The 17998-nt window shown below is 35.9% G+C and overlaps 2 protein-coding genes across 2 annotated transcripts; one reads left to right on the top strand and one right to left on the bottom strand.

Moving 5' to 3' along the window:
- LOC115961393 lies at positions 1–10307 on the bottom strand. Its single transcript, XM_031080383.1, has 4 exons — positions 10304–10307; positions 8281–8720; positions 6180–6380; positions 1–834 (listed from the first exon to the last, which is right to left on the bottom strand). The coding sequence occupies exons 1-4, from the start codon at positions 10305–10307 to the stop codon at positions 1–3; spliced, it is 1479 nt and encodes a 492-aa protein (XP_030936243.1).
- Positions 10308–11615: 1308 nt separating this feature from the next.
- LOC115961384 lies at positions 11616–13427 on the top strand. The gene is made up of 3 exons (XM_031080377.1): positions 11616–12162; positions 12958–13129; positions 13373–13427. Exons 1-3 carry the CDS (start codon positions 11616–11618, stop codon positions 13425–13427), a joined length of 774 nt encoding a protein of 257 aa, XP_030936237.1.
- Positions 13428–17998: the final 4571 nt, after the last annotated feature.

Genomic DNA, 17998 nt, shown 5'->3' with positions numbered 1-17998 from the left:
TTAACTAAGATGAAGGCCATACGCAGCTGATTTTAGATTTCTTATCTCCATCAAATGTTCATCATTCGAAATATTGAATGAAACACGAAGATTTGTCAATAGAGCTTCTTGCTCCCAACTTAAGGGCCCAGAAGCATATATTGCCTCCAGAGTGCTGCGATAATCATGCAACTCTAATCTATTGATGCTTGTTGCTAAATTATCTTTCAGAGAGAGGGGACCTCTTCCTTCCTCATCTCTACAATCATAACAGGAATCTGCATCACTATTAAGGGTATTGGCATCATGAGGAGGACATGATAAAGTGTGACTTGACAACCTATTTGAACTATCAGTAACAACACTACAACTACCAACAGAAGACGCATCACCATCACAATGAATTGGTTCCGAAATTCTTCCATGAAAAATCAAAATAGAACCATTCTGATTTACCCTTTCCAAATCAAAATATCCGGTTGTTTGTTTATTAAAGGAATCATGCGTGTATTTTTCACCCAGATTTACTTGTGGGTAAGCTACAGCATCTACCTTTTTCAGCAAGGGGGATGTAGACTCTGAAATGACTCTTTGACGCTCACCCTCTTTCTCAATTCCTCTCATTTTTCCAGAATATGCTTCAGTATGAGTAGAGCAATAAGGGGACGCTCTCTTCAATGTTCTGGATGAGACAACATGAGCCTCCTGCAAACAAGTATTGTCTTGAGCAGCTAAACAAGTATTTCCTACCTGCATCTTTTTCCTTGAATCGCGTGGCAGAAACTCAGAGGTCATCTGATGAAAGTTCAAGCTAGATGGTTTGTTGGACTTCACAAGCAAAGAATTACAAGAACCCTGTGAACAAAAGCCAACATAAATTAGTCAATGCAAAGGTCAAGATTGGGAATAAAATGGTTCCATGGCTCTTATTCCCAAAGACAAAACGACAGCCATGATAGGCATTGAACTTCTAAATTAAATGTATAACTATTCATTGCCTATTGCACAGAAGTAGACATCTGATTATTAACACCAGCTTAGTAAAAAAAAATCAGACTCAAACTCAAATAAACCCAGGAACCAAGTAAAAGAAAGGCAGGACTGATAGTTTTTAGACCCCTTAAAAACACAATTGGATTAACCTAGGTAATTAGCTAAGTTGTTACTTAGTCCAATTTAACAAATCTAGGTTATTATAATCACAACAATCATATCATGCAAAGTAGCGGAAAGATAAAGAACACAATGATATGATCACTCAGGAAACCAAACCGGTAAAAATCTGGAGAGGATTTAACCTAGCTATTCTCAAGGTAAACCTGAATCCACTATCTTGAAAGAATCGAAGTTCATACAATAAGACTTACAAGCCCCCATGCTCGATTTCTTATTGCTATCCACCAGTAGAACTTACTGACCCGACCACGTGCAAACTCCGAAACCACGGACTCCTTCTTTCCTGGATTCTCTAGCAAGTATAAGCACACCCGCTTGTGTTTCTTTAAGCTCTTATGGCAGCAACTGAATAATCATCAAGATCTTGAAGAAATCTACTTCTTGATAATCCTAAGCTTGTGTAAAGGAAAACTCCTCACAGATCTCACAAGAGATTTACACAAACAGCAATATGAGCAACACTAAAACGTGGCTAGGGTTTGCCTTTTATACCTAGGGCAAATTAGAAAACCCTAAACGTTTTAAACAAACTAGGGCTGAGTTGGAATTCTGCAAAAAAACGCATCTGACCCGATTTTTGATTGATCGAGCCTAAGCTTCGATCGATCAAACCAGGCCGAGAAGCTTAAATAACTTCTGCAACAGTTTATTCCAACTTTACATAAATGAACCAACTTTGAGCAAGTCTAAACAAGACTAAACATATTTTTTTGATCATGGTTTGCGAACAATACACATTAGAGTTCTAAATACATAAAAAGCTAAGTCTTTAGAACCTAACAAACTCCCCCTTTGGCAATCCGTGACAAAACACAATTAAAAGCTCAAAGTTTACAAAGAAAAGCCCTTTACAAAAATAATGCTCATAAAACAAATTCAATCCTAACTACTATCCATCAGTTGCAAGTATAGATAGCAGCTCAATTGAATCAACCTGTATATTTCCTCAAACACTAAACAAAATGCATAACCGCATGTGTGGAAAATACAAGTAAACAAAATAAATTCTTGATTTCAAACAACACACAATAAAGACATATATCAATGAAAAACTCGTAAATATAAATCAACAAGCAGTTGAAACAAGAAACATATAAAGCAAAAAAAAATCTCCCCCTAACATGAATACTCCAACAAAAATATGGCAAAAGCTAAAAAGATAAAATACAATGTGAAGCATCTAGATACAATCTAAACTCCACAAGCTCCAACCAACAAAAAATACTCTCCCCCTAAAAACAAAACTCTACAAGTGCTCAACTATGTACTCCCCCTTTTTGTGACAGAATGCCAAAGTGCAATCAAAATCCATCATCAAAAGGAGGTGGCGGTGAAGATCGTCAAAACTGTGCCAACTCTGCATGCAAAGCATGGATCTCATCGAGCACGTCCACCAAAATCTGTCCATGAGCCACTTGAACGGTCAAGACATGATCCAACATACGTCAAATGTCTGAATCATCCGAAGTAGTCGGTGGAGGAATATCAGCATCAGCAGCACCACCACCAAACGCCTCAGCAGCATCAGCAACTGTAGAAGAGGGAGGAGGGGGAACAACACTAGATGACGCACCTCTAGGACGCGTAGGATTAACTCTTCAAGTAAGCAACCCTCTGCTTAAGGAAGGTGGCACCTATGGGAGCTACAACGTGAACGAGCTCACCAGAAGGGAAACTATCTAGACCAAGATACAACAAAATCCTATGAATGAAAATAGGATGAATAAGAGCATGTCCTACGGCAGAACTCCTATGAACCTCGTTCAAAGAACGAAGAAATAGATGTGGAAAGCTGATAGACACACCAGAATCAAAAGCGTACAAAAACACACATCGCTCTAGAGGGATGGTGTGGAGATAAGAAATGGGCCACAAAGAATGGCACGCTATCCTAAAGAAAAGATAGGCAGTCTCAGTAAGTTCAGCAGACGTGATCCGAGGATCAGAACCCCACTGGATAGAAGACCTAGTAATGTATGACATGACATCATCTAAGGGTGGAGACTCCTCATATGGATAGTCAGGCTCCCTGTTGACCGGAACCCCAAGAGCATCAACCACTACCCGAGGAGTAATGGTGAACTCAACACCTCGTATCCAACTCCTAACAAGGGTGTTGGAATCATAGATGTGGCAAGAGGGATTCGAGAAGAACTCTCTAATTAGGGTGATCAAGGGTGGATGATCTATCTCTAATAGGGACAACCAACCTCTAGACTCAAGGCTTGCCCTAATGGCCAGATTAACCTCATCTAAAACCACAGAATGCTTAGCCCATATCTTATATTACGTTTATAGTTCAGTTTCTCAACGGCCTCTCTGCTTTTGTCATTCCTAAACACCTCACTCCTATAAAGAGACTCAGAGGAAGTGGAAGGGGTCCTATGGGCTCTAGTTTTCCTAGGTATAGTGCTAGGATAAGGACAAATACACAAAGCAAGATAAAACAAAAACCAAAGGCAGACTGCAAGTTAGCACAAAAAAAATATAGAACAAAAATCTATATGATGCATGAACAAATTAAATGACATGATGCATGCCCTAATGTAGTGAAAATAAGTTCAAATTTAGTTCAAGTTCACAAAATTTGGCTTGAGCATAGAGTTTCTAACAAAAACCCCAAAAAAATTGAAAAAGCACTTGATTCAACAAGCCAATTTCATCAATTGAAACCAATTTGAACAAAATCCCCAATTCGGGTTCAATACAAGCCCTAGAATTTTTTATTTTTCATAAATCCCCAAATGGATTAAATTAACCAACAGATATCATGAATATATCATTGTAGCAACAAAACCCATTGATCAAATTCATAAAACAAGGCTTGATTAATCAAAAATCCCAAATAGTGCATAGTTCGAAAATTACCCAAAAACCATGAGATAATGCATGAAAATGTGAAAATCAATGCAAAAGGAAGCGTAATATAGACATACCGACTTAGGGAGAAAGAAACTTAGTAAAAAATTTGGAGGAAAAAGACAAAAAATTCTCTGTGGAGCCTTGCCGAGTCAGAGAGAGAGAGAAAGTTTTGAAAAAGTGGTTTGAACAAGTCAAATATGATTTTTTTAAAACCTGATTCACGAGTTTCGATTGATCAAAACAGACAAAGACTTCTCAAAAATGTTAAAACAATTTTAAAGACACTTTCGATTGATCGAAAAACAAGTTGGATCAATCGAAACAGACAGAGACTTCCTTAAACAATTTAAAACAATTTCGATTGATCGAAAAGCAGATTGGATCAATCAAAACTAGCAGAGGCTCACAAAAATTTAAGGAAAAATACAGTTTTTGAAAAAAAAAAATTTAGGAACAACTCAAAGCATGGAAATTGATGAACAAAATACATGAGTATGTGATGATATGATTTTCAAAAACAAGAATTTAAGCTCAATTTTCCCAAGGTTAAAATTTCTTACATTCTCCATAAATTTTCAAGCATCAAATCAGTTTTGCACAAAACTCAAAGTATTTGCAAACTTAGTTGGTCAGACCAAAGACACTCAATTACATGTACAATGTTTAACAAAGACTTGAGATACATGTGAGGTGATATGAGTATAGAATTTAATCACAAAGTCTACAAAATCCATCATATAGAATTTGAAAGAGACTATTACCAAAAGAGTTACATCATATAACTCCCACATCTCCTAGATCATAAGTTTGCAATCATGTAAGTTTCTTGATTTTGCCTCATATTGTACACACAAATTTTAATTATTCAGAAACTTATTAAAAATAGCCGAGATAATGTACACACCAATTTTAGCATTTAAACCAAGGCTACACCTTATGATCTTTTTGTGCATGTGCTACACTTTCTCGAGCACAAAATTTTATGATATGCACTAAGGTGTTCATGATTAGCTAGTGAACAGTGGTAAGATGGTTATTTATGCCTTTCTCTAAAGGTTCAAGTTCGATAGTAAAAAACTTGTGACTTCAAGATCAAGACAAAGTGATAAAAACCATAAACATCTTTCCCACAACATGCACTACAAAACTTTAACTAGTAAAGTGCAATAAGTAAGCCCATCAAGGCTAAACAAGGTACAAAAGACATGTTATGTGAAAATAAATTTTCAACCTTGTTCTCAAAAACCAAGAAAAAATAGTGCAAAACACAATTTGCTTCCTTTTTCTTCCCCCTTTTTTTTTATTAAAAAAAACACCTAGAATGAAATGCATGAATGTTATGCAATGCAAATCCTAGAAACAGAAAAAACAAAAATAAAGAACAATAGTCACAAAGAGTAGAGTAATGAAGCACAAGGACCATGTCAGAAAGACTTAATTAGTTCGAGTCTTTTGCATCCAAAACCTTTAGATGCACCATAAGCATTGGAGTTCTTATTCACATGGGAATGATTACCAACTCCAGGATTGGAATAAAAGTTTAAAACCTTTACCAATTCACCAATGAGTACCATAGGATCTTGTGCTTGAGGCACAGGTACTTTTGGTTTGTTTGCTCTCTTAGCAGCTTGCAGCTTGTAATAGTTTGGATAAATGTGTCCAGACTTTCCACAAAAATGACAAACCCATGCAGGTTTATCATGTGACTTGTCCTTAGAAAGGGTAGGCTGCTTAGGTTTAGATTCTTTCAGATCAACCCTAATCTTCCTAGATGATGAAACTTCTATGTGTTTGACAACAGGGGGTTTGACAGTTTCACTCACAATCTCACTCACAGAAGGTTCAGAAGAAGATGACGGGACAAAGTTTGTGAAATGGGGAGTAGACACAGAGATGCTTTCAATAAAACCTAATCCAGATTTGTCAGAAGGGGACTTTTGAACACTCAGCATTTGATCAAGTTTAGAACTATCAGATCTAGCAACAGATAAATTAACTTCTAGTGATTTAACTTTATCAAGCAATAGCATATTCTCAGTTTTCACATTTTTCAAAAGTTCATTAGCATCAAACAGTTTTACAAGCAAATTCTTCTTATCAAGCTTAAGAGATTCAATTTTCTCCAGGCCAAGTTCAACATTCATAGCATCCTTTGTAGCAACTTTGCAAAGTTTATTGTAGGCTCCTTGAAGATCTGCGTCCTCAGAGAGTTCCCCATCAGAAGGGTTCTCTTCAGCAGATATGCTTTCATTGACTATAGTAGTAGCAGTGAAAGTAATGAAGTTTCCATCCTTGTCACATCCAAACTCATCATCAGAAACTTCACCATCACTAAGGGTTACAGCCACATCCTTACTCTTAGACTTCAAATAGGTAGGACATTCAGATTTCATGTGACCATATCCTTGACATCCAAAACACTGAGGACCCATAGAATTATTTGAAGATTGTCTTACTTTTTCTCTAGGTTTATCATTATTGTTAACCATAGTGGGATCATTCTTCCTAAAGTTTCTAGGTTCAGCAGTATTCGTATCTCTTGCCCTTCTGTTACTATTCCTAAGAAAGTTTCTAAAGTTCTTGGCAAGATAAGCAATTTCTGTAGTAGAGAGCTCATCATCAAATCCACCAACCTCAACATTATCAACTGACTTAAGAGCCGTTGATTTGGATTTGCTAGTTTTGGGTAGGTCTAACTTATAGGATTGAAGTGATCCTACAAGTTCATTAACAGGGATGGAGTCCACATTCTTGCTCTCAATGATGGTAGTCACCTTGGGTCTAAAGTTTTCAGTTAAGGATTTAGGAATCTTACTAACAATTTTAGGTTGATTATAGATTTCACCCAAGTTATATGCAGAATTAACAATATCATTAAGTTTAGCATAGAATTCATCAAAAGATTCATTATCAGACATCCTAATGCTTTCAAATTTAGAAGTTAACTGCTGGCATTTGTTGATTTTGACAGTCACAGCCTTTGTGCCTTTATGCACAGTCTGAAGGATATTCCAAGCAGTATGAGCAACCTCAACATTTGAGATTCTCTTAAATTCCTACATAGAAATAGCATTAAAGATAGCATTCATAGCTTTGCTATTGAACGCAGCTGCTTCTTCTTGAGAAGTTTACCACTCACTAACAGGAGTAGTGGGTTTCACCCATCCGTATTCGACGGAGTTCCAGACTCTCTCATTAATTGATTTCAGGAATGCTTTCATCCTTACTTTCCAATAAGCATAATTATTCTCATCAAAGTGAGGAGGAATAACAAGAGAGTGTCCGTATTCCATGACAACAGGGGTCAAGGATCAGCTCAGTGATCAAAAGATCAACAATAAGAGAAAACCTGCTCTGATACCACTTGATAGTTTTCAGACCCCTTAAAAACACAATTGGATTAACCTAGATAATTAGCCAAGTTGTTACTTAGTTCAATTTAACAAATCTAGGTTATCACAATCACAACAATCATATCATGCAAAGCAGTAAAAAGATAAATAACACAATGATATGATCACCCAAGAAACCAAACTGATAAAAACCTGGGGAGGATTTAACCTAGCTATCTTTAAGGTAAACCTGAATCCACTATCTTGAAAGAATCGAAGTTCATAAAATAAGACTTACAAGCCCCCACGCTCGACTTCTTATTGCTACCCACCGGTAGAACTTACTGATACAATCACGTGCAAGCTCCGAAACCACAGACTCCTTCTTTCTTGGATTCTCCAGCAAGTACAAGCACACCCGCTTGTGTTTCTTTAAGCTCTTATGGCAGCAACTGAATGATCATCAAGCTCTTGAAGAAATCTCCTTCTTGATAATCCTAAGCTTGTGTAAAGGAAAGCTCCTCACAGATCTCACAAGAGATTTAAACAAACAGCACTATGAGCAACACTAAAATGTGGCTAGGGTTTGTCTTTTATACCTAAAGCAAATTAGAAAACCCTAAACATTTTAAACAAACTAGGGTTGAGTTGGAATTCTGCAGAAAAACACCTCTGATCGATCGATCGAACCTAAATAACTTCTACAATAGTTTATTCCAACTTTAAATAAATGAACCAACTTTGAGCAAGTCTAAACACGACTAAACATATTGTTTTGATCATGGTTTTCCAACAATACACATTAGAGTTCTAAATACATAAAAACCTAAGTCTTTAGAACCTAACAAAGACACTTTAAAAATTATCACTGAATTTTAACTTAATATTAAAAATAATGACAATTTAAAACAAGATCAAAGTAGAAACTTACCTTTCTGATCACAACCCATTTGTCATCTTGCCAAACTTGACACACCCGGATGTTAGATTTATGAACTCTGAACCTCTCAGAAGATCCCAATAGCCTAACCAAATGATAATCCCCACCCAAAACCCTCAGAATCATAGCCATTCTCCAAGAACCAACGTTAAACACTTCTGCAACATCTCCAACTGCCCAATCCTCCATAGTTTCCATGGGAGGAGGGCAAGGCCTAATAGCCTTCCTTGGCACTCTCTCCACAACTACCTCAGCTGTAATTTCGAGAGAACCTTCGTACATAACACTATAAGTGTGCCCATTACCAAAGATAATCTTAGCACAATGCCACTCCCCTGAAGGCACCTGTTTATTCTTTAGTTCCTCCACCTTGCTACACTTTAAGAATCTCATGATTGCTATGCTAACATAGAACTCAAAATCACAAAAACCTATAAGAACCAATAAGTTAATGTTAGAATCGGATAAAAATCTTTGTATAATCAAAAACTACTATCCAATGATTCTGAACACTACATATAAGGGTTTTTTTTTTTTTTTAATAATAAAAATTTATTATTACAAAAAACAACCATTCAAAACAAATGACAGTATCTAATAAAATCACAGGAAATTAGTAATTACTTGGTGATTAAGAAAGGACCCCTGAAAACAAATCCTATGACCTAAAAGAATAAACCAAATTAAACATAAAAAACCACAGAATAATCTTAAACCCACCAAATATACAACAAAAGTACTCGATCGGATAACATGAAATATAAATCATAACAAACAGATCAAACGCAACCACAAAATTTTTTTTTAAAAAAAAAAAATTGATTTCTCAAATCACACACAGAACATCAAACTTCAAAATATGAAAGAAATTATGGGATAGCAAAATTATCGCCTCAATATAAATCGAGAAACTAACCTTCCTTTCTTGATCAGTGCCTTTTGGATTTTGATGGCTTTCTTGAAAAAAATCACATCAAATTTGAAAGATATGGGTTTGTTTTGTGATTGAGAAAACATACAAAATTGTTTTATATATCAATCCCTTTTATTATTACTGTTGTTTTTAAATTGAGGTGGTTAGGTTAGCTTCATCTAATTCCTTTTCCAAGTAGGAAAGAGAGAAAATAAAAAGGAAAAGTGTTTTTTTTTTAATAAAAAAATGAGGGGTGCTTAGTATGCACACCAAGGAAGTTCCAAATCATGGCTCTAGTGCAGAGGTGCGATACACTACTATGCTGTAAGGAGGATATCCTGGGCATTCTGAAGTATATGATAATATGGAAGCCAGAATGGATAGCTTCCAAAAGCCTTTTGACGAGGATGGGATGGAGTATGGTGGAGTCGGCGACAATGAGTGCTAACCCACCTGAGATTGAGGTACCTTTAAGCCAATTTGTCAAAATGAATATTTTATTATGGAATTGTAGAGGAGCCTTGAATGTTGATTTCAAAAGAAGAATTTTTGAAATGACAATTAACCGTCACCCTTTAATTGTGGTTGTTATGGAGACGAAGGTTGGTGGAGATAGTACATTACTACAGATACTATTGGCTACACTGGGGGTTTGTGGATGCTATGGAAGACGGAGGATGTTGAAGTGTCTCATCTTTCAAGCACAGAGCAGGAAATTCATGCCTCTATTAAGGTGCACTCTTCTAACCTAACCTGGCTTATTTCTGCAATTTATGCTAGTCCTAGGTTAGCTGAAAGATGAATTTTATGGAATAATCTAAAAACTATAGCTCAACTCCATAATCTACCTTGGTTGATGCTGGGGGACTTTAATGAAGTTCTGTGTGGAAAAGATAAATTTGGGGGAAACCAAGTAAATCTAAATAGAGCTCTTGAATTTAAAGATTGTCTAGATGAATGTAATACGCTAGATTTGGGCTTTGCGGGCCCTAAATACACTTGGACGAACCGTAGGCCCATCACAAGCCTTATTTTGGAAAGAATTGATAGGTGTTTTGCAAACTCGGGGTGGAGACTTCTTTACTCATAAGCTATAGTTACCCATTTGCCTAGAACCTTTTCAGAACATTGCCCAGTACTTGTGGAATTATGTAAACCTAGTGCCAATAATTTTAATAAACCGTTTCGATTCCAAATGATGTGGCTTCTCCATCCGGATTTTTATAGAGTAGTGCAGCAAGCTTGGTTTGAGGATAGAGCACTACAAAGAGCAGTGTCAAATTTTGTTGATAGAGTTAAAAAATGGAATGTGGAAGTGTTTGGCAACATTTTTGCAAAGAAGAGAAGGATGCTAGCTAGACTAAATGAAGCACAGAAAGCCATTGCAGAGAACCCTAATGATTTTCTGTTGAATTTGGAAAATCAGCTTTTGTCAGAATATTCCCTTATTCTAATGTAAGAGGAAGAATTTTGGGCCCTCAAGTCCAGACTTAATGCAAACTCTTTTAGGAAGCGCAACACGTCGTTTTTCCATGTCTCCACTGTGGTGAGGCGACATAGGAACAAAATGAGGTGTATCAAGGATGCAGTAGGGAATTGGTTAACTAAGGAAAATGAGGTTAAGGAATATATAGGGAGTGGTTTTAAAAATTTGTACACCACGGAGTTGAGGTGGTCCACTAAATCCTCGAATGTTTCTAATTTCTCTTGCTACTACTTAACAGACGAGGATAGAGCTAGGATTGATTGTGATGTTACGGTGGAGGAAATTAGAGCAAGTCTTTAGGCTCTCAAATCGTTCAAAGCCCCAGGACCCAATGGTCTACATGCGGGATTCTACCAACATTTTTGGATGGAGGTAAAAAATTTTGTTTGTGAGGAGATTAGAGGAATTTTTATGCATGGTGTTGTGCCGAGTTATCTAAATGAGACATTAATATCCTTGATTCCGAAATGCCAAAATCTAGAATCATTGAGCAACTATAGGCCCATCAGCTTATACAACTCTAATTATAAAGTAATTTTGAAGATCATTGTGGCCCGAATTAGACCCCATCTCAACAGCTTGATATCTCCTGTGCAGACTACTTTTGTGCCTAGCCGAAGAGGAACTGATAATGTTATCATCACCCAAGAACTCTTCCATACCTTGGACAAAAAAAAGAAGGGAAGAGTAGGTTTCATGGCTATCAAGTTGGATTTAGAAAAGGCATATGATAGGCTAGAATGGAGTTTTGTGCATAAAGTTTAAGAAGCTTTCCATTTCCCACCAAAACTCACTAAGATTATAATGAGCTATATTGCGACGACAAGCATATCCATTTTGGTCAATGGGGGTGCTTTACAATCGTTTGAGCCATCAAGGGGTATTAGACAGGGAGACCCTTTATCCTTGTACTTTTTTATATTAGGCATGGAGTATTTGGGCCACTTTTTTGAGAAAAAGTGTGTAGATGGAGTTTGGACCCCTTTGAAGGCCTCCAAGGATAATTTAGGCTTTTCCCACCTTTTTGCGGACGATATCATATTGTTTGGAAAGGTTGAACCTGTTGCCTGTGAAGCAATATTGGAAGTGCTTGGGAAATTTTGTGCTGAATTAGACCAAAAAGTCAACTTGGAAAAGTCCTGTGTATATTTTTCCCCAAATGTTAGTGAAAGTTTAAAGGAGGAAATCTGTGACAAATTGGGCATTCAGGAAATGCATGATATTGGAAAGTACCCTGGGTTTCCATTAAGGCACAGAGGGGCTGCTAGAAATCCATATAAGTTCATAGTGGAAAAGGTCATGTGTAAACTAGCAGGGTGGAAGGCAAAGTATTTATCCATTGCCGAACGAACGGTTTTACTTAAGTCTGTGATGTTCGCCATCCCTAATTATGTGATGCAAGGGGTGGCTCTACCAGTCCATGTTTATGATAAATTGGGTAAAATTAATCGGGATTTTTTATGGGACTCCACAAGTGAGAAAACGAGGATGCACATGGTGGGGTGGAGCAAAATTATGCTGAGATCATGAATGGAGATGGGAACTCCTATCTTTTGAACTACCAGACCCAATCAAGAATAAAGTTAAAGTTATCCCACTTCAATTCTTTGGAAGTAGAAAAGATTCTATCATGTGGAAATATTCCAAATATGGTGAATTCTCCACTAATTCAACCTATCAATTAGCCAATCAGCCTGATTCGGCAGAAATCATTTTAAAGAGCAGTGGATTTGGAAATTGGATATGCTACCAAAGATAATAAACTTTCTCTGGCCATGTGTACATGGCAGCATACCTGTGAAGAGTGTTTTGGTAGCTAGGGGTATTAATTGTGATAAGGTTTGTCCTATGTGCAAACGGCATGAGGAAACCATTATACATCTACTGTGAGATTGTGAGGTTGTGCGTGATTTGTGGTGCAAGTTGGGAGTTCCTCATCCTCATATAAACTCCTTTAATGAGAATTTTGCTAATTGGCTTAGAATTAATAGTTTGAGTACTGTTAGGCACAACACACATATCCCTTGGTGCACGGTGTTTTTATTTGCGGTTTAGTTTTTGTAGAAAAATAGGAATAATGTGATGTTTGAAAATGGTATACCAAGTCCTAAGTTAGATAAATTTTGCCTTGGTCAAGCTAGGGAATTTCACTTTTGTGTGAGTAAAATCAACCTAGTCTCCTCTAAAACTTCCATTCCAGTCAGGTGGAATAAGCCATCAATTGGTTGGCACAAATTAAATACTGATGGTGCTTCTATTGGAAATCCAGGTAAGGCGGGCGGTGGAGGAGTAATTAGGGACTGTCATGGTGTTTGGGTCAAGGGGTACTCAAGATCAATTGGGTATACCACTAGTGTGTTTGTTGAATGGTGGGCATTGCGGGATGGTCTGATCTTGGCCATTCAATTGGGTATAAACCAGCTAGAGGTGGAACTTCTAAGGTGATTGTGGAGTTACTCAATGGTGCTGAATGTCCTAACCAGAGTTACTCTCCTTTGTTGAATGATTGCAGGTCCCTCATAGCAAGACTAGTGCAAGTTCGAGTGGGGCAGGTATATAGAGAGGCAAATCAATGCGCTAACTTCTTGGCCAAAAGGGGCTGTTCAATGATGGAAAATTTTGCTGTTTTTGATTTCCCCCCCCCCTACTAATATGAATATTTTGATTGACTCTTATAAAAACAGGTTGTACTATTATAGGCGTGTTGCCAATACTTTGGCCTCTGTGGTCAGTTTGTAATGGTTGTTGTTGTTTGTTTAATATAATATATCCATCCTGTTAACCAAAATTTTTTTTTCTTCTTTCTTCTTAAATTCCTTACGATTAATCTATAATCTATAATTTATCAAAAGAAAATAGTTTATTATGTCCCTTTTTTAAATAATCTAAAAACCTTATATTAACAGCACTAAGCAAGTAGACATTAATTGTATTTTCAGTCAACTCTAATTAGTTGATCGAGATCATATTGGGCTACAGCCTACAGGTACTGCACTTTTTCAGCTTATTTTTGCTACTATTCATAGGTCCTACTATACTTTTTAGTACTATTTAAGGGTTCCACTGTACTATTTCAGCTAACTTTTACCTTTATCTATAGTACTTTCAACAAAAAGTTTTCACTTTCAGCAAAATAAGCGGATCCCAAACGGATCCTTTATAGGTGAGGATGACAATGGGGTAAAGCAGGGTCATATTATGGGTGTCATGTTCCCGTCTCTTCTCCTCTTTAGGGTGAGGATAACACATGCAAGGCAAAAGCTGGATAAGTCAGGTTTAGTCTACCTTTGGATTGCATTAAAATTATTTTAGTGATTTCAGTGCCTGCGTTTGGCATTTTTCTGTGGGTCTCATGCATTGTTCACGAGACCTGCAAGTACGATTTCAGCAAATCTAACTTTAAAACTAGGTCCCAGCACTATTTACACATTTAAAATTTATTTCACTACAGTATTTTCAATTTTCAATTTTCAATAATAAGTAGTATCCAAACAGACCCTTGGTGTAACTTATAGATTTTTACTAATTCTAATGAGAGTGATGAGATAAAAATGTAATAAAAATAAATAAAGAAAAAAGAACAACTGTAAGAGTATTAGGTGAGAAGAGACTAATATTTTAGAAATGATAATAAAATACGTGCTACGAGAGGAAAGAAAAATATTTTACAAATTCTTTAAATTTTTTTTTTAAAACTCCTTTTATGCTATTTTTTTTTATGGGATTTTATGTTATATTATTGATTGATTACGATCTACTGCAAATTTAGCTCCTCAATTTTTCACATAGTTTAAATTGTGTTAAAGGAAAAATTATATATATATATATATATATATATATAATTGTTTTAGGGAGAATATGTAATAGCTAATTCTCGTATATAAGTTTAGTGATTATCAAACAATAAATTGTTACAGCTTTGTGTGTATATTTGTATTTTAATAATTTGAGAGTTATAGCTTCATTTCATAGTTCTTATGTAATAAAATGGAAACAAGGTTTTTATGTAATGCTCATTAATTTCTCCAAAAATTAAAAATAATATTAGCTTCCATATGAAATAATCAAAGATTCATTGCATGTTCTAATGAAAATTATATATTCTTAAATTTTTTTTATTGGGTTGTGTTTTTATACATGTCTTATTATATTATAATTAAGTTATTACAAAATATCTCGTCATATATAATAACTTAAAGTAAAATGCATGGTTTTAAAAACCGGTATGGTGAAAGAACCGGAAAAGGAGCTAATTACCGGTTTTATGGTCGGATTGGGGTCCAACCAATGGTCGAACCAGTGACGTCATAAATAATTTAATTATTATTTATTTAAATTATATAAATAATTAATAATTTTTTAATATACTAAAACTAACAAACCAATAGTAATAAATATGTTTCCTTTAAAAAAAATACAAGTGTACAAGTATATAATATCTTTTTAAAGAATTTAACATAATAATATTACAAAACAATCATCCTTAACATAATAAACTTTCAACAATTTCACTCAACAATTTCAGACTGGCCAAGGATTGAACCTTAAATCTCTTATTCAATCATCAGAGATTTTACTAGTTGAGCTAACTGAAACCCACAAAATCTTTATTTCTTAGTTCATTTAAATAATTATTTTTCTCCTTTGTCTCTCCTCTCAACATACACAGCCACCACCACACCATAGCCAGCCACCACCCACCACAGCCGCCAGAGACCACCACCACCATTTACAACCCAAATTTAAATAAATTAATAATTGTGTATTACACTTTAAATATATTCAAAATACAAATAAATTGAGAGAATAAATTAAAATGATAAGAAGGTGCTAGGTGGAGAAACATGGGCTACAAATCAGATAAATGCCTTCAGCTCCATGATCCAAGTTCCAACACCTTCATTTGCTTTCTCTTCAGTTTTTTACCTCCACATCCTTATCTTTACTTTTTGACTTCTCCACTTCTCTTTTTTCCTATCTTTTTTTTCAACTTTTTGTCCCCCCCCCCCCCCTTTTCTTTGCTTTGTCTTCCTCATGAGAAATAAGGAAGTTTCCACCTGAAACTTCAGCATTTTCTAAGCAATATTCATGACTTTTTGTTTTTTCTCTTGGACAATTTTCGGCCTCCATTCGCTTGGTTTTTTAGGCTTACAGCGTACCTGTACAAGTTTGTGTGTGCATTTCCTTTATATTAGTAGTATTTTAGGTGAACTTGTACTAGTTTTTCTTTAAGAGAGTGAGAAATACATTCTGGCTGAATTTTGATTTCAGTCGGTATTAACTGAAACTGTAACATGAGAGCGAGAGGACAGATCACTACAGCAAAACCGGTTCGACCACGCCGGTTTTCGGTTCTCAAGTTGAACCAACCGATTTGCACTATTTATGTTTTTAAGGTATTTTCGGTTTTTTGCCATAACCGGACCGAATTGAAGGCCGGTTCCCAGTTGAAACAGTCGGCCGACCAGTTCGGTTCAGTTTTTAAAACCATGGTAAAATGCATTATGTTTCATTACCATTAAAAAAAAAAAAAAAAAAAAAAAAAAAAAAAAAAAAAACTCTTACACAAATTTAAAACACTTTCAAATAACAAATATAAACAACTTAACTTACAAATTATATATTATACTATATTAATTCTACATTATTTTAAAATGGGTTTGGGGATGCAGGAGTCTGCGACTATAGTTCTCCTAAAAGGTAAAAGCTTTTGGATGGTAAAAGCATTCACATTAGTTTCCTCAAATTTTTAACTAAACTAACACAAAAAACTTCATTTTTTTTTTCTAGTTTAGCGATCTAAGTTTTTTTTTTTTTTTTTTTTTAATTTTTTTAATACTCATACATCAACTTCAATACTACATTACTATTTCAATTAAATATTAGTTCTTCGTATTCACATTTTTAACTCAAAAATCCACCACTACCCTTCACAATTGCACCATCACCCATCACAACCGCATAACCCACAACAAACTAGCACAATCCATAAACCCTAACTACCACAATGTTGCCACCATGGCTTAACCCATAGAACCCAACAACCACCACCCCACAAAAACCCAAAACCTCATGCAACTAACCCATCCATGCCGATCTAAACCCAGCCACCATCGGACCCAGCCAAAACCTAAATTAGACCTAACTATTGTCACCAACCTTCAAACACCCAAATCCACCACCATCAAATCGCAACCAAAACTTAGTACCACTACCACTAATTGATGTTGATCAATTCATGAGAGAGAAAGAGGTAGAGAGTTAGGTGATGAGAAAGAAAGCGAGGAGAGAGAAGAGTGAATGAGTTAGCGGGGATAGGAGAGAGAGAAAAAGAGAATAAAAAAAATTTATTGGTAGTAGCAAGGAATAGTGCCTTGCTAGTTATAGCGAGGTAAAATTGTATGTCAAAATTTTTTGGTGGTATGTTGAGACTAACGTGTGGGTTTTTTTTGGGTTTTTGGTTATCTTTTTAACCTTAAGCTAGTTCACTGAGACCAATGCGAATACTTTAAAATATCCTCAAGATTGCACATGGTGGTGGAGGGAAATTCTCAAGTTAGGGGATATTACTTGCCCCACATGATTGGTGGCATCCCGATTGTTTCCTTAACCTAAAGTATGGTCATAGGGTGGTGTATAATGCGGCAATCTCTCTTAATGCTAAGGTGTCTATTGTTTTAAATGAGGATAATTGGATTTGGAATCTAGCTCACTCATAGGATTTGCTAAATATTTGGAGCAAGCATTGTTTGGTTGAAATTAGTAATGAAGACAAACCAGTTTGGATCTCTAAGAAATCAGGTAATTACTCTTGTGCACGCGCATGGAACTGTATAAGGAAGAGGTATTTTTTGCAAAATAATATTAATTTTCAAACAATTTCATTAGTTAGCAACATTTCCAAACTATTTAGGAAACTAACATCTCGAGTTCACTGTAACAACTCAAGTTTAAGAGATTTAAGTTCCATGTTTTGGCACGTTGACGTGGAATTTTAATCCACATGGAACTCGAGTCAATGAAACTTCCATGAGACTCGAGTTCCTTAAAAGAAATCCAAATCAAGCACAAAAAAAAAAAAAAAAAAACTAACCAATCTTCCTATCTATCTCTGAACCTTATTCTCTCTAGTTTTTTCTCTAGATCAAAGCCCAAATCAGGCCTCCAAGGCCAAAGCTCATCACCGAAGTGGTTCTCTCTCACTCAATCTTGTTCCCTACTGAAGCTCACCTCCGACTCACTTTGTTTTGTTCCGCACCAAAACTTACCTTCGATCGGAACGAGGTGGTATTGTGTTTGTTGGGTTTGGG

Source organism: Quercus lobata, chromosome 2 (assembly GCF_001633185.2).
Source record: "Quercus lobata isolate SW786 chromosome 2, ValleyOak3.0 Primary Assembly, whole genome shotgun sequence".
Classification (NCBI taxonomy): domain Eukaryota; kingdom Viridiplantae; phylum Streptophyta; class Magnoliopsida; order Fagales; family Fagaceae; genus Quercus; species Quercus lobata.
Note: the sequence above shows the minus strand (reverse complement) of the source record. Positions and strands in the feature narration are given on the sequence as shown.